Raw genomic sequence first — 25,508 nt, forward strand, 5'->3', positions numbered from 1 at the left:
CATCCCCAGCACCTGGGCCATCTTTGCTCCAATGGAGCCTTGGCTGCGGGAGGAGAAGAGAGAGACAGAGAGGAAGGAAGAGGGGGTGGAGAAGCAAATGGGCGCTTCTCCTATGTGCCCTGGCCGGGAATCAAACCCGGGTCCCCTGCACGCCAGGCCGACGCTCTAACGCTGAGCCAAACAGCCAGGGCCTCGTGTTATATTTTAATTACACTTCACAAAACATTTTCTGAATTATTTAAAGTTAATATAAAATTCCTTCCGTGTGTACCTGTTTAATGGCAAGGCAAAGGCATTGGACTATTAAAATTTGGCCAAGAAGGCACTAAACTGATAATCTCTATACAAATAATGAGCGATATATTTTGTGATTTCAAAATGCATCACAAATTATTTTCATGAGCACATGATTCTATTAAATGAAAATAAGAAACCCTGTTTGGAATGAATTTAATGTTGACCTAAGGAGTCTGTTAATGCTCTAGTGAGACAGTGTGTGAAGAAGTGCTTTGTAAAGTGCTGTGAAGCTTTTTATACAGCATAGTTATCAGAATGGAAGCTGAAGTCAGACAGGCTGGAGCTGAATTTCTAGGTCTGCTGTTTGCTCCCTCCACACCCTTGAGCAGGTTATTTCACCCCTGCAAGCCTTAGTTTTCACATGCATATATAAAATTGAAAAAGAGTATTATCTACCTCGTGCACAAAAATATTTTAGCCTAGTAGCAGTTCTTAACAAAAACTCAATAAATGTTAGCCCTCATCTTCTTTTATTTGTTTGTTTGTTTTTTAACTTTGTAAGATACCTTTTTGAATTTATTTTATTTTTTTTTAATTTATTGTGTTTACATAGATTCTAGTATCACCCCAAATGCATCCCCCCTCCCCTGTATTTCTCTCAACATCTCCCTTCCCCCTTCCCAACATCTCCCTCCCCCCTTCCCTTCAGGTTTATCCCATCCTATCATCCCCTTTCCCTCTGTCCTCTTTTCCTCTGGTCCCTTTGATCCCTCCTCTGTCTCAATTTCATTCCTCAGTTCACATTGTTTCTTGGATTCCTCAAATGAGTGAGGTCATATGATATTTTTCTTTCTCTGCTATTATGTTAAGTGAAACAAGCCAGGTAGAGAAAGAAAAATATCATATTTATTTTATTTTTTATTTTTGGTGACAGAGACAGAGAGAGAGAGACAGATGGGGAGAGACAGGCAGGAAGGGAGAGAGATGAGAAGCATCAATTCTTTGTTGCACCTCCTTAGTTGTTCATTGATTGCCTTCTCACATGTGCCTTGACCAGGGGGCTACAGCAGAACACAGTGACCCCTTGATCAAGCCAGCAACCTTGGGCTTTAAGCCAGCTACCATGGGGTCATGTCTATGATCACATGCTCAAGCCAGAGATCCCACTCTCAAGCTAGTGAGCCCATGCTCAAACCGGATGAGGCTGCACTCAAGCTGGCGACCTCAGGGTTTCAAACCTGGGTCCTCAGTATTCCAGCCTGGCACTCTATCCACTGTGCCACCACCTAGTCAGGCTTAATTTACTTTTAAAAATATATTGCAACCTTTGCCAGTGGCTAAGTGGATAAACATTGGCCAGCATATGGACATCATGGGTCCAATTCCCTGTCAAGGCATACAGGAGAAGTGACCATCTGCTTCTTCCCCTACTTCTCTCCTTCTTCCCCTCCCCCAGCCAGTGGCTCAATTGGTTCGAGTGTGGCTCTGGGCTCTGAGGACAGTTCTGTTGGAGCGCATCAGCCTCAGGTGCTATTAATAGCTTGATGCTTGAGCATTGGCCCCAGGTAAGAATTACCAGGTAGACCCCAGTCTGGGTGCATGTGGGAGTCTGCCTCAATATCTTCCCTCTTCTTACCTAAAAAACAAAAACAAAAACATTGGGTTGACATGGTTTGCCAAAGTATACATTTTTCAAGTGTACAACTAAATACAACACCATCTACAACCCTCATTATACCCCCTGTTCTCCCCAAGCAAAATTTCTTTTCACCCTTAATTCCTCCTACACTTTGCCTTCCCCCCTAACTTTAATCCCTATTTCTGTCTGGCTATTGCTACTCTGTTGTTTTTATCTATGTGTTATGTTTATACGCTTTTTTGGCTAATCCCTTCACCTATTTTTTTATTCATTCTCCTCTTCCCTCTTCTTTCTGAGAACTGTCCATTTGTTCTATGTCTGTGCCTCTGTTTCTATTTTTTTCCTCAGTTTATTGTGTTTATTATATTTCAAGTATAAGTGAGATCATATAGTATTTCTCTGCCTGGCTTATTTCACTTAGCATAATAATCTCCAGGGCCATCACTGCTGTTGCAAAAGGTAAGACTTCCTTCTTTTTTACAGCCACATAGTATTTCATTATGTGTACCATAGCCTTTTTATCCACTCATCCACTGATGGACACTTGAGGCTGTTTCTAGATCTTAGATATTGTAAATAACACTGCAATGAACATGGGTGTGCTTATCTGCTTTTGAATTAGTGTTTTGGGATTCTTAAGATATATTCTTAAAAATAGGTTAGCTGGGTCAAAAGGCAGATCCCTTTTTAATTTTTCTAAGAAAATTCCATACTGTTTTCCACAGTGGCAGCACAAGTCTGCATTCTCACCAGCAGTGCAGGAAGGTTCCCTCTTCTCTACACCCTCTCCAGCACTTATTGTGTGTTGATTTATTAATGAGCGTCATTCTGACAGATGTGAGGTGGTATCTCATTGTGGTTTTAATTTACATTTCTCTTGTGATCAGTGACATTGAACATTTTTTCATATACCTATTGGTCATGGTATGTCCCCTTTGAAAAAATGTCTATTCAGGGTCTTGGCCAGTTGGCTCAGCAGTAGAGTGTAGGCCCACTGTGTGGAAGTCCCAGGTTCAATTCCCGGCCAGGGCACACAGAGGAAGCACCCATCTGCTTCTCCACCCTTCCCCCTCTCCTTTCTCTCTATTTCTCTCTTCCCCTCCCACAGCCAAGGCTCCATTGGAATAAAGTTGGCCCCGGGTGTAAAGGATTGCTCCATGGTCTCCTGCTCAGGCACTAGAATGGCTCAGGTTGCAATGGAGCAACGTCCCAGATGGGCAGAGCATCACACCCTGGTGAGCATGCCTGGTGGACCCTGGTCAGGCACATGAGGGAGTCTATCTGCCTGCCGCCCCCCATTTCGCACTTCAGAAAAAAAATGTCTATTCAGGTCCTTTGCGCATTTTTTAATTGGACTGTTTACCTTCTTGGTGTTAAGTTTTAGAAGTTCTTTATAGATTTTGATTATTAACTCCTTATCAGATGTATTGGCAAATGTCCTCTTTAATACAGTGGTTTGTCTTTTCATTGTGTGGATAGTTTTTCTTGTTGTGCAAAACCTTTTAGTTTGATGTAGTCCCATTTGTTTATTTTTCCCTTTATTTTGCTTGCCTGAGGAAACAGATATGTCATCAAAAATATCACTATGAGAGATATCTGAGAGTCTACTCTCTGTGTTTTCTTCCAAAATTTGTATGGTTTCAAGACTTACATTTAAGTCTTTTATCCATTTTGAGTTTATTTTTGCATAGAATATAAGTTGGTGGTCTAGTTTCATTTTCTTGCATGTAGCTGTTCAGTTTTCCCAACATCATTTATTAAGGAGACTGTCTTTACTCCATTGTATACACTTGCCCCATTTGTCAAATATTAATTGACCATACAGATGTGGGTTTATTTCTGAGTTCTTTGTTCTGTTCCATTGATCTGTGTGCCTGTTTTTATGCCAGTACCAAGCTGTTTTGATTGCAACAGCCTCATAACATGAAATGTGATATATGCCATTGGTAGCCCTCATCTTCCTTTTTTTCATTGTTTCCATAACCACCATAGGTGGTAATTTCTTCTTTACTGCTCATCCTACAAAATAACAAGATTACCAGGAGGAAAAAAGAGGATTAGCAATAATAAACTGAGGTGCTGCTAAATCACATTTTTATAATCTTTCACCTCGAACAATCATCAGACTGGTCTCCTCAGTCTTGTCCTCCTCAGATAGATCGTCCAAGCTATCAAAATGACCCAACTGGAACAGAAACCTGACCATATTATTCCTCTAATTTCTTACATATTTGCCTGTTACATACCAGGCAGAATCTGGCTTCTTTAGTCTGATTTTTAGGTAGGCTCTTCCAAAACTGAGCCCCTGTTTGCCCTTTTAACCGAGGCTGGATTAGGTAGACCGTATTTGATTAGGTGGATTAGGTGGGCTTGGCTACCTCCTAGCCAAATCCTACTAGGTTGTGATTCAGCTATGAAAACACCAAAAAATCGAACAACTCCCTGTTACTTCTTTGGAAGCTATGTGTTTTTTTGACATGTTAACTTCTTTTATAAACACACTACTCTGTGGACTTTTTATGTGTAGGGTACCAGGGGTTTCCATAGTACTTGGCATATTTTAGGGGCTCAATAATTACTTCCAAATGAATTGCTAAATGAATGCTAAGATTATCAGATGCAACTCTATAGAGTTTCTGGAGCCCAGAACTCTGATTGAGCTTGATAAAGACCAAAAAATAAATAAATACAATAATATTCTTTTTCTAATTGAGTTTATAAACAATGAAAAGATAAACATGGAAGTTTAGCAAAAGGAGATAAAAATGTCATCCTCACTACTGATAAAGCTGATAAAGGAGGACGTGGCTTATGTATGTGACAACAGTGGACTTCCTAAACCCGCATTTCAGAATTAACTAGACTTACCCACTAGTCATTGCACAATACCCCACAAGGGGATTTGCTTCTGCACAACTTAAAACATAAAGCAGCAAACCCGAAGGTGTCATTATTGAGGTCAACTGGCTTCCAACTACACAGAGCCAGTTTATTTCCCTAATACATCAATGAGATAGTTGCCTCTTCTCTGGGGCAAAGTGACTCAAGTGAGAGAGAGAGAGAGGCCAAGAGGGTTACAGTAACTGATATAACTTGGACTCGTAATCATAGAGCCAGAGGAAGTTGCTTTGTTCCCTTACACCAATGTCTTTGTGTGCACTGACTGATTTAGATGCTGATGATATTTACAAGTGACAAGAAAAATGAATTAAAAAATACTCCCAAATTATATATCCATTAATGGGTTATCTTTTGACTTTTAACCTCTAATTCTCCATGAACACAGATTAAATGACATACTTCAGTAAACTTATCAAGATTTTAGTTATTTTGACTTTTAAATGACTGCATTTCCCTTTTAATTCAATTCACTCAATCAAACCTAGCTAATATTCATTTTTCTTTTATTTTCTTTTTCTTTTTTGTGGGGGGAGCGGGAGAGAGTGAGACAGACTCTTGTGTGCATCCTGACTGAGATCCACCTGACAAACACTGTCTAGGGCTAATTAGAGCTATTTTTAGTGCCTGAAGTGATGCACTTGAACCAATGGAGCTAACCTCAGTGCCCAGGGCCACACTTGAACCAATCAAGCCACTTGATGTGGCAAAAGAAGAGGGAGAAAAGGGGGAAGGAAAGAGAAAGCAGATGGTCACCACTTGTATGCCCCAGGAGTCTAACCTGGGACATACATATGTAGGACCGATGCTCTATCCACTCAGCAACCAGCCAGGGCCCTAGCTAATATTTATTAAGACTCTCCTTAGTGCCAAACATCATAGGATATAAAGATGAGTAGAATACATCATAGTGATCCTCAGGACTTTACAACCCAGTTAACATGCCTGGGTTTATTTTGTGGGTTTTTTTTTCTGGTCTTTTGTTGTTGTTGTTGTTGTTGTTTCTTAGCTAGAGGAAAAGGAACAAGGTTACCTGTGAAATTAGAAAAGAATAGAAACAGGCCAAACCCGACAGTGGATTACAAACAACAGTTGATGCCAACCCAAGAAGACCTAGAAATAACACAACTGAAAATTGGAGAAGACAACACCAAGCCTAGACTCAACCAGCCCTACAAACAACACACCCAAATACACAGACATAATGAGAAGACAGAGATGTGCAATCCAAATGAAACCACAAGAGAAACCTCCAGAAAAGAAACTGAATGATATGGAAATAACCAAATTACCGAATACAGAGTTTAAAATAATGATTGTTAGGATGCTTAGGGATCTTAAAACAACAATAGATGGTCATTATGAACACCTAAATAAAGAGATAGTAAATATAAAAAAGAACATTGGAATATTAAAAAAGAATCAGTCAGAGGTGACAAATACAATATCAGAAATGAAGATCACAATGGAAGGAATTAGAGTAGGATGAATGAAGCTGAGGATCGAATCAGCGAGTTGGAGGCCACGATGAATGAAGGCATGGAAGCAGAGCAAAAAAAAAAAGAGAGACTCAAAAAGTCTGAGGAAACTCTAAGAGAGCTCTGTGACAACATGAAGAGAAAAAACATTTGCATCATAGGGGTTCCTGAAGAAGAAGAGAAAGAACAAGGGATAGAAACTTTATTCAACCAAATCATAGCTTAAAACTTCCCTAAACTGATGCAAGGAAGGGTCTCACAAGTTCAAGAAGCACAGAGAAGAACTCCATTAAAGAGAAACCCAAAGAAACCTACACAAAGACACATAATTAAAATACCAAAGTTAAGCAATAAAGAAAAAATATTAAAAGCTGCTAGAGAAAAAAAGGCTATCGCCTACAAAGGAGCCTCCATAAGGATGACATTCGACTTCTCAACAGAAACACTTGAGGCCAGAAGGGAATGGCAAGAAATATTCAAAGTAATGCAGAATAAGAGCCTACAATCAAGACCACTTCATCCAGCAAGGTTATCATTTAAAATTGAAGGAGAAATAAAAAGCTTCTCAGACAAAAAAAAAAAAATCAAGGAATTCATTACAACCAAACCAAGGCTGCAGGAAATATTAAGGAGCCTGTTCTAAACAGATCAAAGTGGGAAAAGAATATACAAAAGAGGAATACAGCTTTAAAGAATAAAATAGCAATAAATAACTACATATCAATAATAACCTTGAAAGTAAATGGATTAAATGATCCAATCAAAAGACATAGGGTAGCTGCTTGGATAACAAAACAGGACCCATACATATACTGTCTACAAGAGACACAGCTTAAAACAAAAGATGCACATAGACTGAAGGTAAAAGAATGGAAAAAAATATTTCATGCAAATGAAAATGAAAAAAAAAAGCTGGGGTAGCAATAATTATATCAGACAAAATGAACTTTAAAACCAAGGCTATAGTAAGAGATAAAGAAGGTCACTACATAATGATAAAGGGAGCAGTAACCAACAGGTAGATATAACCATCATAAATATCTACGCACCTAATATAGGAGCACCTAAATATATAAAGCAGACTTTGATGGATATAAAGGGTGAGATCAACAGCAATGCTATATTAGTAGGAGATTTTAATACCCCACTAACATCACTAGATAGATCCTCAAGAAAGAAAATTAACAAAGAAACAGCAGACTTAAAGGACACACTAGATCAACTCAATTTAATAGATATCTTTAAAATCTTTCACCCTAAGGCAGCAGAATATACATTCTTTTCAAGTGCTCGTGGTATATTCTCTAGGATAGACCACATGTTAGGACACAAAAGCAGTCTCAACAAATTTAAGAAGATTAAAATCATATCAAGCATTTTCTCTGATTACAATGGCATGAAACTAGAAATCTACTACAACAGAAAAACTGAAAAATACTCAAAAACATGGAAACTAAATAGCATGTTATTAAATAATGAATGGGTTAACAATGAAATCAAAGAAGAAATTTAAAAATTCCTAGAAACAAATGATAATGAACATACAACAACTCAAAATTTATGGGACATAGCAAAAGCAGTCCGAAGAGGGAAGTTCATAGCACTACATTTCTTAAGAAGCTTGAAAAAGCTCAAATAAACAACCTAACCCTTCATCTAAAAGAACTAGAAAAAGAACAGCAAGTAAGGCCCAGAGGTAATAGAAGGAAGGAAATAATAAAGATCAGAGTTGAAATAAATGACATAGAGTCTAAAGAAACAATACAGAGGATCAATGAAATACAGAGCTGGTTTTTTGAGTGGGTAAACAAGATCGATGAATCTTTAACGAGACTCACCAAGAAAAGAAAAGAGAGGACTCAAATAAGTAAAATTAGAAATGAGAATGGAGAAATAACAACTGACACAACAGAAATACAAAATATTGTAAGAAGATACTATGAAGAACTGTATACCAAAAAATTAAAAAACCTAGGTCAAATGGACAAATTCCTTGAAACATATGATCTTCCAAAAATTGATCTGGAAGAATCAGAAAGCCTAAACAGACCAATTACAACAAAAGAGATCGAAACAGTTATCAAAAAACTCCCGGCCCTGGCCGGTTGGCTCAGCGGTAGAGCATCGGCCTGGCGTGTGGGGGACCCGGGTTTGATTCCCAGCCAGGGCACATAGGAGAAGCACCCATTTGCTTCTCCACCCCCCTCCTTCCTCTCTGTCTCTCTCTTCACCTCCTGCAGCCAAGGCTCCATTGGAACAAAGATGGCCCGGGCTCTGGGGATGGCTCCTTGGCCTCTGCCCCAGGCGCTAGAGTGGCTCTGGTCACGGCAGAGTGATGCCCCTGAGGGGCAGAGCATCGCCCCCTGGTGGGCAGAGCATCGCCCCTGGTGGGCATGCAGGGTGGATCCCGGTCGGGTGCATGCGGGAGTCTGTCTGTCTGACTGTCTCTCCCCGTTTCCAGCTTCAGAAAAAAAAAAAAAAACTCCCAAAAACAAAACCCTTGGGCCCGATGGCTTCACTGGTGAATTCTACCAAATATTCAAAGAAGAGCTAACTCCTATCCTTCTCAAGCTATTTCAAAAAATTCAAGAGGAAGGAAAACTTCCAAGTTACTTTTATGAAGCAAGCATAATTTTGATTCCAAAACCAGGCAAAGACAACACAAAGAAAGAAAATTATAGGCCAATATCCCTGATGAATTTAGACACTAAAATCCTCAACAAACCAGATCCAGCAGTACATGAAAACAATCATACATCATGATCAAGTGGGATTTATTCTGGGGAGGCAAGAATGGTACAACATTTGTAAATCAATTAATGTGAATCACCACATAAACAAAAGGAAGGAGAAAAACCACATGATAATTTCAATGGATGCAGAAAAAGCATTTGATAAAATCCAACACCCATTTATGATCAAAACTCTTAGCAAAGCAGGAATATAGGCAACATACCTCAACATGATAAAGGCCATCTATGACAAACCCAAAGCCAACATCATAATTAATGGACAAAAATTAAAAGCAATTCCCCTAAAATTAGAAAGAAAGCAGGGGTACCCCCTTTCACTACTCTTATTCAACATAGTCCTGGAAGTCCTAGCTAGAGCAATCAGACAGGAATAAAAAATAAAAGGCATCTAAATTGGAAAAAAAAGAGGTAAAACTATCATTATTTTCAGATGATATGATACTGTATGTAGGAAACCCTAAAGTCTCAGTCAAAAAACTACTGGACCTAATAAATGAATTCAGCAAGGTGGCATGATATAAAATTAATACACAGAAATCAGAGGCATAAAAAATGAGCACAAGAAATGAATAGACATTTCTCCAAAGAGGACACACAGATGGCCAATAGACAGATGAAAAAATGTTCAACATCACTAATCATTAGAGAAATGCAAATTAAAACCACAATGAGGCCCTGGCCAGTTGGCTCAGTGGTAGAGCATTGGCCTGGCGTGCAGGAGTCCTGGCTTCGATTCCCGGCCAGGGCACACAGGAGAAGCGCCCATCTGCTTCTCCACCCCTCCACCTCTCCTTCCTCTCTGTCTCTCTCTTCCCCTCCCGCAGCCAAGGCTCCATTGGAGCAAAGTTGGCCCAGGCGCTGAGGATGGCTCCATGGCCTCTGCCTCAGGCACTAGAATGGCTCTGGTTGCAACAGAGCAACGCCCCAGATGGGCAGAGCATCGCCCCCTGGTGGGCATGCCGGGGGGGGGAGAATCCCAGTTGGGCTCATATGGGAGTCTGTCTGACTGCCTCCCCGTTTCCAACTTCAGAAAAATGCAAAACAAAACAAAACAAAAAAAATCCCACAATAAGATACCACCTCACACCAGTCAGAATGGTGCTCATTAACAAAACAACACACGATAGGTGCTGACAAGGATGTGGAGAATGGGGCACTCTCCTGCACTGCTGGTGGGAATGCAGACTGGTGCAGCCACTGTGGAAAACAGTATGGAGATTTCTCAAAAAATTAGTAATGGAACTGCCCTTTGACCCAGCCATTCCACTTATAGGAATATATCCCAAGGACACCATATCACCGACTGAAAAAGAGAAATGCACCCCTATGTTTATGGCAGCCTTGTTCTCAATAGCAAAGATCTGGAAACAGCCCAAGTGTCCATCAGTGGACGAGTGGATTAAAAAACTATGGTACATATATACAAAGGGGCCATGAAAAAGAAGGAAATACTACCTTTTGCAACAATATGGAGGGACCTGGAAACTATTATGTTGAGTGAAATAAGCCAGGCAGAGAAAGAAAAATATCATATGACCTCACTCATTTGAGGAATCCAAGGAATAATGAGAACTGAGGAATGGAACTGAGACAGAGGTGTGATCAAAGGGACCAGAGGATAGAGGACAGAGGGAAAGGGGATGATAGGATGGGATAAACCTGAAGGGAAGGGGGGGCGCTGTAGGGAGGGGGGCAAGGGAGATGTTGAGGGGAATATGGGGGGTGCATTCAGGGTGACCCTAGAATCTATGTAAACACAATAAAAAAAAGAATAGAAACAAATATTTACAATTTTTTTGAATGTTCAAATTTTTTCTGAGTAGTTAAATGACTGTTCACCCAAAATTTAAGACTTTTTTTTCTCTTTTCATGAGCATTAGTCAGAGCCAAGGTAATAATGATAAAGGTCATGGAAACCACTGGAGAACCATTTATCTTTCTTATCTTGTCCATCTTGTCCATCTTGCCCATCTCACAAAAGCTTGCAATTGTACAGAGAGGAACTGGGTGAAAGAGTTTGGTTGGATTGTTCAACTCCGTCACCACACTGAAAAACAACTCAAACCAGCAGAGGGGTTATTCCACTTCTTTGTGTGAAGTCATCATATCTACTCTTCTCCTATTCTGGATTCCTGGATCTTTCATGATTCTTTTTTTTTTAAAGAAAAAAAATCATGTCATCTTCTATTTCCAAGAATTGTATTTGTTTATTGTTTAATTAGATTCTGGAAGATTACCCATATCATTTCACTAGATCTTAAATTCACAACACTTTTATCTCATTTTGTTTTTACCTCATTTTGTCTTACATCTTCTCTTTATTCAACTGACAAAATTATTCAAAAGAAACAAATTAAGTATCATTCTAAATCCTAAGAGATTTAGATTCAGGGTTTACTTCCAACTTCAACTTTTTAGCCAACACATTATTTAAAAAATTGTAATTTTGTTCCCCGAAGCGATGCTAAATGATGCACTAAATGATGAACCAGTTATTAAAATTTGGAACAGGCCTCCCAACTCCTCAGCACTGTACTTGATTTCCAGAGAAGCGGTGAGCCAGTTATTAAAATTTGGAACAGGCCTCCCAATTCCTCAGCACTGTACTTGATTTCCAGAGAAGCGGTTTCTCTTCCTTCCAATCCCATACTTTCATTAGACTAATAGAGCATGAAGTAGTTATTTTTCACTTTGGAATAGGTTCTCAGTGTATACTTTATGAGGACAAGCTGGTATATCTGTTTGTAATAAAAAGGAGACTGGGACGTGGAGAGGGGGAGGGAGAGAGGTAGGGAAAGGGTGCAAAGAGGGACAAATATAAGGGGACAAAAAATGATCTGACTGCGTGATAGGTATACAACATAATCAACTGTGCAAATGTTATAGAAATGTTTACTTGAAGCCTATGTACTCATTAATCAATGTCACCCTTGTTAAATTTAATTTTCTAAATAAAAATTTAAAATTAAATAAATAAATAAATAAATGAAAAGAAGAGTGAGCTGAAGCAATCTAAAATTCTGTATTTGGCGTACAACATCTCTTCTATTAACTGATGAAATAGCATATGGATTCACAGCACTGATACAAATGAATATATATAACTTCTTGGGTATGTATAAATCCTTTGATTCTAAATATAATGCATAAAGAAAATATTAAAAAGAGGCAACACAACCCAGAGTCTAAGAATATCATTGCCTGTTTGAAGGGCTGTGGGATCTTAAGCATGTAACTACACTTCCATGCCTTTGCCCTGGATTTGTAAAGAAAGAAAGAAAGAAAAGAAAACAAAAGCATTATGACATGATTTCTTGTTGCCCTTATATTTGTGCAGAATCTCCTGGAGATAGGATAAATAAAAGAAAAACCAACACAGTAGAATTACAAATATTGTGGGGGCTTCTGCCAATCACTTTGCAGATGGATTTTTAAAATTTCAGATGAATTATTTAATATTTATCCAATGCAATGTATATTAAATATAAAACAGATTTTAAAAGAGGCCTTTCACATATTAAAAAAAATCCATTGTGAAGCTTAGAGTTAATATTCACTTAATAAAACATACAGTGTTGTTTTTGCCCAAAACATGTTGAAGCCAGGAAGGGAAAACAGACCATCTTAGGAGTGGTGATAAGCACATTTCTAGGGCCAATAAGCTAGAAGGGGCCCTTTTGCAGAATTTTCTCAGAACCATCAATTTAACTCCAACTGGAGGAGCAATCAGTAATTTCAGATAAGACCTTTGCTCTATAAAATACCACTATAATACCTCACGTGAAATTCATTTTTATGGTGTGTTTAACCTATATTGAATATGTCCCAATACTCAGTATTGTTCAAAGCTAAATGTGAATAAATGCAGATTGTTTCATATGGGAATATGCAAACAGGGAATCTTTATCTGTTCATGTATCTAGATGCACATATAGATGACATAGATGCTTTGAATATAGATATAGCTGTAGATATAGATAACCTCAGGTTGAAAATATAAATACCATAAATTCAAGGTGGGGATAAATAAATTTATGATAGTTTCACCAATAGTATTTTGTACTACTTACCAATGATTGCATAGGTTAGAAAGCCCAGAATTAATTATTAGGGAACCACATGGATGACATGAGCTACTTTTTAGGGTAAACAGGCCGTGTCAGAGAGTTATTTCCTTCAATGCTGAAACCAGGCAGAAGTAGGGACAATCTGTGGTGCTGCTTCCCATGATGGTGACCCAGGAATCTTGCCTTGACAGTGCAGTCTTAGCTACAAGCTCTACCCAGACGGGCCATCTCCTCTGAGTCCCTCCAGTCCAGAACCTAGAAGGCCTTCCCAGGCACACAATCCACCACTGCCAACCACTACCACAATGCCAACCACAGTTCAGCCCTTTCTACCAAATGCACATTAATCTACATCAAGGCATCATCTCTTCCCTGAACCCAATGATCTTTTTAGACTTCACTGTTTCTGTTAACGGTATTGTTTGCTTGTAATGGTATAAAATTTGCAATGTTTTTATTAAAGAAAAAAAAAAACACCAATAGGTCAAATTATACAAATTATTCAAAGTAAATATTTTAAGACTATTCATGACCAAACCTTCCATTCCCATCAGAGGAAAATAGCATTAATTTTAGTGTCTTTTCTTTCTGACACACAAGCTTTATTCTTCTGCTTTAACAAAAATTAGATGATGTCATATATATTGGTTTACAGCTTGCCCTGTTCACTTCAAACATTATATTTACTTCATTCTCATATTATTCCACTGTGGAGACATACCATAGTTTACTTGACCATTATCTTACTGATGATTATTTTGTTTGTTCAACACAAATAATGTTGCACATATAACTTTGCTATCATTTCTTTACAAGACAGATATTTAGAAGTGAGATTGTTGGATCACAGGGTATCCCAATAATTTGAAAGCATTTATTAAACATTGTTCACTTTGACCAATTTTGGGGCTTCTCTTTTTATTTTAACTAACCTTTTTATTTGTAGACTTTAACTAAAAATCTAGAAAAAATTTCTTTGTGATATCTTCCTATTATTTAACCCTGACCTGACATCCTCCTGGCTACACTTTTCTACATACTATTTAGACGCTGATATGGTTGCACACTGACTTTAGCATCTTAATTGTTTTTGTATATCTTGTCTCTTATTATATATGTTACAATCATGTTAATCTTCTCAGAAATTGCCTGTGCATATCATATGTCTATCGTCTTCCATGTGTCCCCATTGCTTAAAAAGTAAACTGTAACTATGCATTCAAAATCTTTTATAATAAGGCTCCAGTCATTTTCATTTTATCTTTCTTTCTTCTATTTAAAAATTTGAGAGAATGTGAGAGCTGAAAGAGATCTGTCATGGACACACACTCAGGTATTTTCACATGCCATAAGTATTTTAAATTTTACATCAGTTTCAGAAGACAGGAAGCTGATGGACTGGGCGGCAATTCACTCTGTGCCACAGAACTGTAGCATCCAGAGTTGTGGTTTGAAATTTAGTATATGGAACAGCAAAATGTATCTACTACTATTATACCACATGTCAATTCAATTAACATTTATTTGACATATACTATTTTCTGCAATACACTTTATTATATGCTACAGATGATTAAAACACTTTTAAAGAATGGCACATAAATGATATTTGACCTTAACTCATGAAGCCTGTCTCCCTGGCAACAATTTCTGGCAGGAAGTATGCTTTGTACCATGTGACCTTCCCCCCAGGTATAGCTAGTAAAAACAAAGGTAGGTGCCTGTTCTGGTTATCTATTGCCACCTAAGAATCCAGGCCAAAACTCAGTGGCTTAAAACAATGACAAGGCTTATATTGCTCACATTTCTGCAATTTAAGTAAGGCTCAAAGGGGACACCTTTTCTCTGCTCCCCTCAGCATCAGTTAGTGTGCTTGAAGGTCAGGACTGGGAATCATCTGAAATCTTGCTCACTTACTAGTCTGGGGGTTGGAGCCAGCTGTTAGCTTGGTCCTCAGTGGGGGCTGTTGCCTGGAACACCTCCTATGTAGGCTTTCCCTTTCCTCACAGCTTGGAGCCTGGCATCCCTAAAAGGCCAGGCAGCCCTGGCCGGTTGGCTCAGTGGTAGAGCGTCAGCCTGGCGTGCAGAAGTCCCGGGTTCGATTCCCGGCCAGGGCACACAGGAGAAGCGCCCATCTGCTTCTCCACCCCTCTCCCTCTCCTTCCTCTCTGTCTCTCTCTTCCCCTCCCGCAGCGAGGCTCCATTGGAGCAAAGATGGCCCGGGCGCTGGGGATGGCTCCTTGGCCTCTGCCCCAGGCGCTAGAGTGGCTCTGGTCGCGACAGAGCGACGCCCCAGAGGGGCAGAGCATCGCCCCCTGGTGGGCAGAGCGTCGCCCCCTGGTGAGCATGCCGGGTGGATCCCGGTCGGGCGCATGCGGGAGTCTGTCTGACTGTCTATCCCCGTTTCCAGCTTCAGAAAAATACAAAAGGCCAGGCTGAAGCTATTCCACCTGGTAGAGCTTGGCCTTGGAAAGCACAGAATATCACTTCCACTACAGGTACAGGCCTACTCAGGTCCAAGGAGAAGAACTGTAGCCCCCACCTCATGACAAAGGACTGCCCATGTCACATTGCAAGAAGAGCACGTGGGGTGGTGCTGCCTTCTGAAGAACGCAATCTACCACAGCACCTCCACATGTGCCAGGTACCTGGCATCGGAAGATGATCCAGGACAATCTAATTCCCTTTTAAGTGACTAAAATTTGAGAATAATTTAGAAAATAAAATAGCTCCTGGAGATTAATCTGGAGGACATAATGGAGAAAGAGGAGGGCATGACGAAGCCTGTGCTCACTGAATTTGTGAGACAGTAGAAACGAGGGGTGAAAACTCAATTCTGTTCACTTTAATTTATAACCTTAACAAAGAACAGTGAGTGTCAAACACAAAGTAAGTTCTCATAGAAGTCATATGAAGAAATACATGAACAACTAGTATATGGCAACACAAAGAAGGGGTAAGTTTCAAGGGGGAAGGTGAGTATAGATTATACGTTTTCTATTAGAAGTATGTTGCATTTGAGGTCCTTGCTGTATAGCTCTTCATTGATAGAGCTGACACACTGCTCATAAGGTGGATAAGAAAAGAGGCAAAGAGTCAGGAAAAGAGCATAGGGAGCCATGGACAAGGTGAAGCTTTGGCTGGATATGACTCCCAAGGAGGAACATGTAAAGAAAGATAACTAAAGCTGAAGCAAAATAGTGAGTAATAATACTATAGATGAGTTTTGACCTTTTTCATTTCATGGCAGACATAAACTAATTACTAAAATTCTGCAACACACCAATGTTTTGCCAATGTGATAAAAAGGGTATAGATTTTATTGATTTACAAATAAGTAATAATAATATTAATAGTTACCTACCCTTTTATCTCCAAAGTGACTTTTTAAAAAATTCAGGTGCTTATACTTGTATATAAGAATTTCTGGTATCAAGAATTAAGCAATCAACCTGACCTGTGGTGGCGCAGTGGATAAAGCGTCAACCTGGAACACTGAGGTTACCGGTTCAAAACCCTGGGCTTGCCTGGTCAAGACACAGATGGGAGTTGATGCTTCTTGCTCCTCCCTCCTTTCTTTCTCTCTCTTCTCTAAAATGAATAAATAAAGTCTTATAAAAAATGAATTAACCAATCAGACACAACCTTATTATGCAACGTGACCAATAAGATACAAATCTATTATATGACGTATATATTTATGGTTCAAGAAGACAGGGTATTCACACTGGACTGCTATTTTGTGTTAGCTGTTGACATTTTTTTTAAATTTAACAATCAAAGGGAAAAGAGGTCAGTGCCCCGAATAGTCAGGTATTTTATCATTTAAAAATTCTTGCGAGCCCTGACCAGTGGTCAGTGGACAGAGTATTGGTCCAGTGTGAAGATGTCCCAGGTCTGATTCCCGGTCAGAGCATGCATGAACAGCAACCATCTACTTCTCTCTCTCTTCCTCTCCCTCTTCTCTCCCTCTCCACTGCCCCCCCCCACCCCCACCATCTCCAGGTGCTGAGGATAACTCTGTTGGTCCCAGCACATCAGCCTTAAGTGCTAAAAATAGCTGGGTATTCCAACATTTGCCCAAGACAGGGTGTAGCTGGGTGGATCCCAGTCGGGGTGTATGCGGGAGTCTGTCTCACTATCTCCCCTCTTCTTACTTAAATAAAAAAAGAAAAAATTCTTATGGCACACTGGTTGAAAATTGCTGCTATAAGTTGCTATAGGCTTTGAGTCTGCATACAGTGAATTTAATAATAGGTGTAATAACTGTGTCTTTTCTTAGATTTATCTAATTAATCTTTGTTCCTCAATATCTTGTTATAATAATAAAATCAATTTATAGGACTATGGATTAAATGCCTTCAAAGTACTTAGAAGAGAACCTGGCTCCACAGTAAGCAGTAAGTGCATACAAATTATCATAACTACTGTCAGATTTTTTAACATATGAAGTTTAAGATGAAGCAGAGGAAAGCCAAAGAATAATATTGGGCAGAAAGGCCTTATAAAACTTGTGTAACAGTCCTGATCAATAGCTGTGGTTACAGTCATTACTGAGTTGCCAAACATCAAAGAGTTTCTGACTCTGTTAATAAAGACAAGGAGACAGGGTAAGTCATATTTTCTATATCAATACTTCACAAAGTCTGTGCTTTTTTATACATATATTGTAAAAGAAAAAGAAGTATATTCTATATCCAAATAAGATTGGGAAGTGTTGAATTAAACAGAATTAAATAGATGTTTCCTTAAAAGCATATGCTGATATACTAATATGAACCACAGCTTGAAAAGCTGAAGATACAGAGAACATCATTTCCCAAACTCTTAATTTTTTTTTAGGGATCATTTGGCTAAACACATGTGTAGAACACAATTTATCAGTGCTAGTCAAGAAAGAATCTCTTGGAAAACTTAAAAGCACACATTACTAGATCCACCCCCACAGATTCTGATTAGAAAGTCTGTGAGATTAAGAAATCTGTCTTTTTTTTTTTTTTTTTTAGAAAGAGAGAGAAACATTGATTTGCTATTCCACTCTCTCCTGTGGCCTTGTCTCCAGGCAATCCAGAAGAGAGAATTTGACTCTTCCCATAATACCCACCCCTTTTTCTTTCCACCCTTTTCTGAGAAAAATGGCTTCCACAAATAAAGATAGCAAAAAAGGGGGTGGGAAGGCACAGTGATTATTCTGCCACCAAACAGATAAATAGAAAGTAGAACATCCTTCTTTAGTCATTAGAGAAATGCAAATCAAAACTGCAATGAGATACCACTTCACACCTGTTAGATTAGCTATTATTAACAAGACAGGTAATAGCAAATGTTGGAGAGGCTGTGGAGAAAAAGGAACCCTCATTCACTGTTGGTGGGAATGTAAAGTAGTACACCATTATGGAAGAAAGTATGGTGGTTCCTCAAAAAACTGAAAATAGAACTACTTTATGACCCAGCAATCCCTCTACTGGGTATATACCCCCAAAACTCAGAAACATTGATACGTAAAGACACATGCAGCCCCATGTTCATTGCAGCATTGTTCACAGTGGCCAGGACATGGAAACAACCAAAAAGCCTGTCAATAGTAGATTGGATAAAGAAGATATGGCACATATATACTATGGAATACTACTCATCCATAAGAAATGATGACATCGGATCATTTACAGAAAAATGGTGGGATCTTGATAACATGATACGAAGTGAAATAAGTAAATCAGAAAAAAACAGGAACTGCATTATTCCATACGTAGGTGGGACATAAAAGTGAGACTAAGAGACATTGATAAGAGTGTGGTGGTTACAGGGGGAGGGGGGAGAGGGAGAGGGAAAGGGGGAGGGGGAGGGGCACAAAGAAAACTAGATAGAAGGAGACAGAGGACAATCAGACTTTGGGTGATGGGTATGCAACATAATTGAATGACAAGATAACCTGGACATGTTATCTTTGAATATATGTATCCTGATTTATTGATGTCACCCCATTAAAAAAATAAAATTATAAAAAAAAAGAAAGTAGAACATCAACATTCATAAATGTTTTTCCATTGAATCAGCTTCCAGAAGGATGGGTTCTGGTCACTCAAGAAAGTCTAGAATTTGCTGTTAAAAAAAAACTGGGACATCTCAATGTGATCATCTAAGCTCGTTCAAGAAAACTGTCTGGACTCTGGGAATAAGGAATATCCAGTAATGTATCTAAGTTGGTTATCCAGAAAACATAACGAGGGCAAATACTCATCACCAAACAAGCACAGCATGAGTTACCTATGTACTTGTTGTACTTGTAAAACCCTTTGGATAGTCAGCATGGATGAAAGCTAATGATTTGGTTATCATAAAAATATAATTAAGGAAAAGTAGTTGTAGTCTCTACATATAAAGAAATTCAAACTACTGCCCCATGGAAGTAGTGGTAATCTTCAAGATTTCCCAACAGAACTTTGAGGCAGTCAAAAGAGAACTTTTATTTAATTTACTTAGAACTTAAATAGTTGTGCTCTCTCTGTGCTCATTTAAAATTTAACCTAAGAAGAGCTCCTTAACTGAGTTATTTGGAACAATTAGCCCTAATAATATACTGTCCTAACAGATGTACTGATCTAAATCTAACATTAGATTGTTTTAAAACCATCTTGGAAATGAGACAGTTTTTTCCTGTGAACATTATATCCAGGAAAAATTCAGGAAAGGGTGAATGGTTTAACCATTTTAACTTTATTAGCTGCTTCAAAACTTTTATGGTAAAAATAAAAGAAGATAAAAGCATGACATCACTTCCAGGCTTCTCTCTACACACTCTAGCAATTATTCATTTTAGATGTCTGGCAGGATGGGTTTTGGTTGAAGTCAATCTCTGCCTCTTCCATCAACCCTGATACAGAGTGGGTGGGAGGGAGGATGAATTAGTCTTTGAGACGCTGCCCATACTGCACTCTGGCAGAAAAAACTACAACAACAAAGAGACGTGACCACTAACTGCAACACGCAAAGCTAACTTAGATCCTATAAAAATATTATTGGGACAGTTGATTAAACTCAAATGAAGATAATGATTTCATTGTTAGTGTCAATGACTAATTTCTGATTTTGGTCCTTATATTTTGGTTATCTAGAGAGAATGTACTTGTTTGAAAGGCTACACACTAACCTACTGAGGGGTGCTGGGCACCATGTTTAAAACTTACTCTCAAATGATTCCAGGAAAAATGTTCTTTGTGCTATTCATGAAGCTGTTCTGAAGTTTGAAATTATTTTTCAAGTAGTAGTATATTTAGCACTTACAATGAATATTTGTTTCATTGTTTGTGTTAGTTTAGTGTGGATTTTCTCAGATTCTCTAGGTAAACTATCATGTCATCCAAAAATGGTGTTTCTTCTTTTTCAATTCCTCTGTCTCTTATTGTTTTCTCTTTTTAAATGGTACTGGCTAATACTTCTAGAACAAGGTTCAAAAGTACTAGAAAGAGTGAGTATTCTTGACTTTTTTCCAAATCTTAGTAGAAATGCTTCTACTATTTCCCCATTAAGCACAGTGCTGCCTTTGGGACTGAGGTTTTTTGTTTAGGAAATATGTGTCAATTCCTATTTTCTTCAATGTTTTTATTAGAAAGCTTCTGTTTAAAGTTTTTTTTTTCTTTACATCTTAGGTATGATCATATAATTATTTCTCTTATGTCTATAAATATGTTGTTTATATTAACAGATTTCCTAATCCTGAATCATCCTTGCATTCTAGAAATGAATCCCACTTGGTCACAGTTTATTTTCTTTCTCTTTTTTCTTTTTTTAAATTAATTTATTGGTTGATAAATGGTATATTTTCTTAATATCATTTTGGGTTCTGTTTTTTAATATTTAACCTAGAATTTTTTGTGTCAGTGGTGGGATTCAGCTAGTTTGCACCAGTTTGACTGGTGCAAATACCTAATTTTGAACTTAGAACTGATACCTAATTTTTTGTTGAGTTCGGCGAACCGGTTGTTAAAATGGCTCTTGTAATCAGGGTTCTCTCTCTAAAGTGGGCATCTGGACAGCCACTCAATGTGGAAATCACAAATTTACACTCCTTACTCTTTTTTAACATTCATCATGCAACAGTATATTCTAAGCACCCGTAGTAATCGGGTACAGAATCGTCCATAGGTGAAAAAAATTGCAAGTGAGGACGCTAATTAAGAAGCAATATGAAAATATCTTAACTAACAGTTTTATTGTTTTTGTCAGGTATTATTTAATATTTTTCATTAATATTTTAAAACTCAATATATAATCTAGTTTTGTGTACCTGTTTTATTGTTCTTATTTAAGTATTAAATGCATGAAATAATAAACTACATTTCAGTGTATCTTTTCATAGTTAAAACTGTCATTAGGGCAGAGAACCAGTTGTTAAATTATTTGAATTCCACCACTGTTTTGCATTGATAGTGGATGATTGCTGTTGATATATTTACATGTTAGAATCATGTTCCCCTATACTATTTTTAGAAGAACAGCCTTCGAAAGGAGCGTGGTGATAATGAAAAGGGCATGGGCAGCAGTATAGCGGGAGATAAGGAGACCTGACTTTAAAGTCACATAGACCCTTGTGCAGATTGCTGGGCCCTCCCTGACCCATCGATTTAAAGCATAGAACTCAATGTTTAAATATAGTCACAGAATTCTCCACAATCTAATTTTAGAACATTTTTGCCAATTCCGAAAAGGAACCCCATACCCACTAGCATTCATTCCCTATCCTTCCTCCGCTGCTCCCCACAACCAGCTCTAAGCAGCCACCAATCTGCTTTCTGTGTCTATCTGCGTGCTTATTCTTGTTATTCCATATAAATGGAATGGTGCAATATGTGACTTTTTGTGACTGGTTTATTTCACCTAGCACAAAGGTTCATCTGCATTGAAGAATGTGTTAGTATTTTCTTTTTACAGCCAAATAATATTCCATTATATAGATAGACCCCATTTATTTATCCTTTTAACTGTTCAAGGACATCTGAGTTGTTTCCACTTTTTTACTATATGAATAATGATAATAAAACATTTGTATTCAAGTTTTGTGTGAATATATGTTTTTTTTATTTTCTTTCTTCTTTTTCCAAGTGAGAGGAGGGAATATAGAGAGATAGACTCCTGCATGCGCCCCAACTGGGATCCACCCGGCAACCCCTGTCTGAGGTCAATGCTCTGTTCAACTAGGGTCATGCTCACAACCGAGCTATTTTTAGCACCTGAAGCAGAGGCTCCACAGAGCCATCCTTAGTGCCAAGAGCTAATGTGCTCGAACCAATTGAGTCATGGCTGCTGGAGGGGAAGAGGGAAACAGAGAGAGAGAGAGAGAAAGAAGGGGAAAGAGGAATTGTGGAGGAGGGATGGAGAAGCAGATGGGCACTTCTCCTGTGTGCCCTGATCAGAAATCCAACACGGGATATCCACATGCTGGGCTGACGCTTTACCACAGAGCCCACCAGCCAGGGCCGTGAATATATGTTTTCATTATTTTTGTATATATACCTACTAGTAAAATAGCTGGGTTTCATGGCAGTTATATGGTTAATCTTTTGAGAAACATTCCAATTGTCTTCCAAAGTGTAATTTTACATTTCCACAAGTACTATATGTGAATCCTGTTCATTATTATCTGTCTTTATCATTATAACCATCCTAGTAGGCATAAAGTGATATCACATTGTGACATTGATTGATGTATTTTTCCCTAATGGCTAATGGCATTTTAGCTGTTTATTGGCCATTTGTATATCTTTTTAGAAGTATTTTCTTCTAAAATAATATTCAAATTGGTAGTTTCAATGGAAGAGCTGGCCTTGTACTTCATTAACAAAAGTGAGGCCCTCAATAAAAAATTCTTCTACTCTTACCCTTTCCTAACACACAGTGATTAATTAACATGGGCATCTATTTTCATTTTAGTTCCTCCATATATTCTATTAGAATGAGGAACACTTCAACTAGTCAAGGCCCACTGGGTTCTGGATCCTATCCTCTCTTTCTTCTCCCAGAACATTCTTCCATCACTTGTTCCCCCTTTCTCATAGATCTCTACCATTTCCCTCTCTATCTTCCTTCAGATAATGAACCAACTTAGGTCATTGCTTCCCATTTTGAGGAAAAGTAAAACTTCTCAATATCTGCATCTTCCAAATACACATTTTCAGCCATGATATCTACTTTGTCATTCACTAGGATCCTCTACAGATGTATTCCAACTCAACATGTCCATAATTGAACTCCCCTTCTAATTTCACATCTGCTCCACTCTGTTTTTCCTGTCTTAGATAAGAGCACCATCATCTACTACTTACCCAAATTCACACTAGACTCCCCGCACTCAACTCCCAGTACCAATAAATCACCTTGGCTTGATAACTTTTACCTCTCATATGTATCACGGTCTAAACTTTGTCATCTTAAACACATGCTTTAGATTAATTTCCTAGCATCTCTCTTTGGAAATATTGTATAGATCCTTAACTGGTCTTTGTGTTTCCAGTTCTGTCACCACTAAACTCCATCTTCCTTAAGAGAAAGAAAGAAGAGAGAGAAAGACAGAGAGAGACATTGATTTGTTGCTCCACTTATTTATGCATTCATTAATTGACTACTGTAAGAGCCCTGACCGAGGATCAAGCCCACAATCTTGCCACATTAGGATGATGTTTTAACCAACTGAGCTACCAGGCCAGGACTATTGTACTTAATCTTAGAGTTATTGTGAAAATCAAATGCATAGCACAGGGGTCGGGAACCTATGGCTTGTGAGCCAGATGTGGCTCTTTTGATGGCTGCATCTGGCTCGCAGACAAGTCTTTAATTAAAAAAATAATGACATTAAAAATATAAAACATTCTAATGTATTACAATCCATTCATTTCCTACCGCTCATGTTTCTACACGCTCATGCGGGTGGCTGGAGCCAATCACAGCTGTCCTCCGGGACAACACCAAATATTTATTGGATAATGCATAACATACACGGGCTGTTGTATGGCTCTCATGGTATTACATTTTAAAATATGTGGTGTTCATGGCTCTCTCGGCCAAAAAGTTTCCCAATCCCTGGCATAGCAGGAACATAACATATGGGAACCTTTACATGATAGTGAGATAGTGAGACCACATTACTTCCTAGGGCATCCCTGAGTCTGTAGGAAAAAGGAAATTGGGCATCTGACAGCTGTGAGCCTGACTTAAAGTCAAGAGCTCCCTGGAGATATCTTATGAACAAAAACATTAGCTTCTTTTCCTATAATATGAGATTTTGTAAAAATTAAAAGAAATAATAAATAAAAAGTATCTAATGGGATACTCATAAATAATAAACATGGGATGAAAAATAGAAAATAAAACAACAAACACAAAAGAAAAAAACTATGCTAAGGAACTGATTCTTCTTACTGTTTAAGTATTGTCCATTGCTTGTTCGCTGGCATGTTCAGTATTTTTAATCTGTAGTTATTCCATCCAATCGTGTGCTTTCATTGATGATGATAGGTGGTGATGGTGTTTAAATTTTGTCATTTTAATGGCTAGTCAGCTGTGGGATTATAGAATGATCCTTGGTTTCTGTTTTTTAAATCAAAGCAATTAGTGTTCCCAAATGTTAACTTGGTTGACAGTTACAGTTATTTTTTAAAAGTCACTTCTGCTTTCACCTTCCCAATCGTTGTATTTCTCTTTTCTTGCTGTGTACAGGCTGGCATCAACCTGTTTCCCCTTTGAGATTCAGCAGATCCTGATGGAGGAGGATAAAACCCAGAGAGAGGAGCTCCAGGAGGATGGAGCTACTGATGTGCAAAACTTAGGTGAGAACTCTCTGGGTGTGCACTTCATCACAGAGATTTTCAGTAAATAGTTATGAGTGCCTATTCTACGCCATACATACGAAATGACTGAGCACTGTTTTGCATAAACCCAGAAGTCCAGCATGCAGCAGGAAGACAGCCTAAAGCTGGCATCCCTTGCCTAGAGCTTTGGTCATGGTCTTACTCACCTCACTGAAGACATGCTGAGTTTGGGCCAGATGCTGAATGGCAGGCGGGCCAAAGCAGCTGGCATGGCAAGGTCTTTTCCAGTGACTCATCTGTCATTCAAAAATCAAAGCTCACGTAGAAAGGGGCAGATGTGAAACAGAGAAAACATCACAGCTTCAGTCTCTCTAGAAGAGAGGCTGATTCTGCTGTTTCCCTCCAGGAGGGATAAGGCTGTAAACCAACCACTCCCAATCACAGGGCTGGTGGTGCTGGTTGAGTCTTTGTAATGTGTTCCCAGCATTCAAAACTGAATAATAGGCCCTGGCCTGTTGGCTCAGTGGTAGAGCGTCGGCCTGGCGTGCAGAAGTCCCGGGTTTGATTCCCGGCCAGGACACACAGAAGAAGCGCCCATCTGCTTCTCCACCCCTCCCCCTCTCCTTCCTCTC

General features: G+C 38.7%; 1 protein-coding gene across 11 annotated transcripts in view; it reads left to right on the top strand.

Annotated features, from left to right (window-relative positions):
- PHLDB2 (pleckstrin homology like domain family B member 2) overlaps window positions 1–25,508 on the top strand; it is a 261,962-nt gene that overhangs the window by 110,253 nt on the left and 126,201 nt on the right. For all 11 annotated transcript variants that reach the window (XM_066346840.1, XM_066346827.1, XM_066346829.1 and 8 more), the window contains exon 2: window positions 24,785–24,894. In XM_066346840.1, the coding sequence (XP_066202937.1) occupies window positions 24,828–24,894 (67 nt within the window). In that variant the 5' untranslated portion in view covers window positions 24,785–24,827. The remainder of the gene's footprint in view (window positions 1–24,784; window positions 24,895–25,508) is intronic.

This window comes from Saccopteryx leptura, chromosome 8 (assembly GCF_036850995.1).
Source record: "Saccopteryx leptura isolate mSacLep1 chromosome 8, mSacLep1_pri_phased_curated, whole genome shotgun sequence".
Classification (NCBI taxonomy): Eukaryota; Metazoa; Chordata; class Mammalia; order Chiroptera; family Emballonuridae; genus Saccopteryx; species Saccopteryx leptura.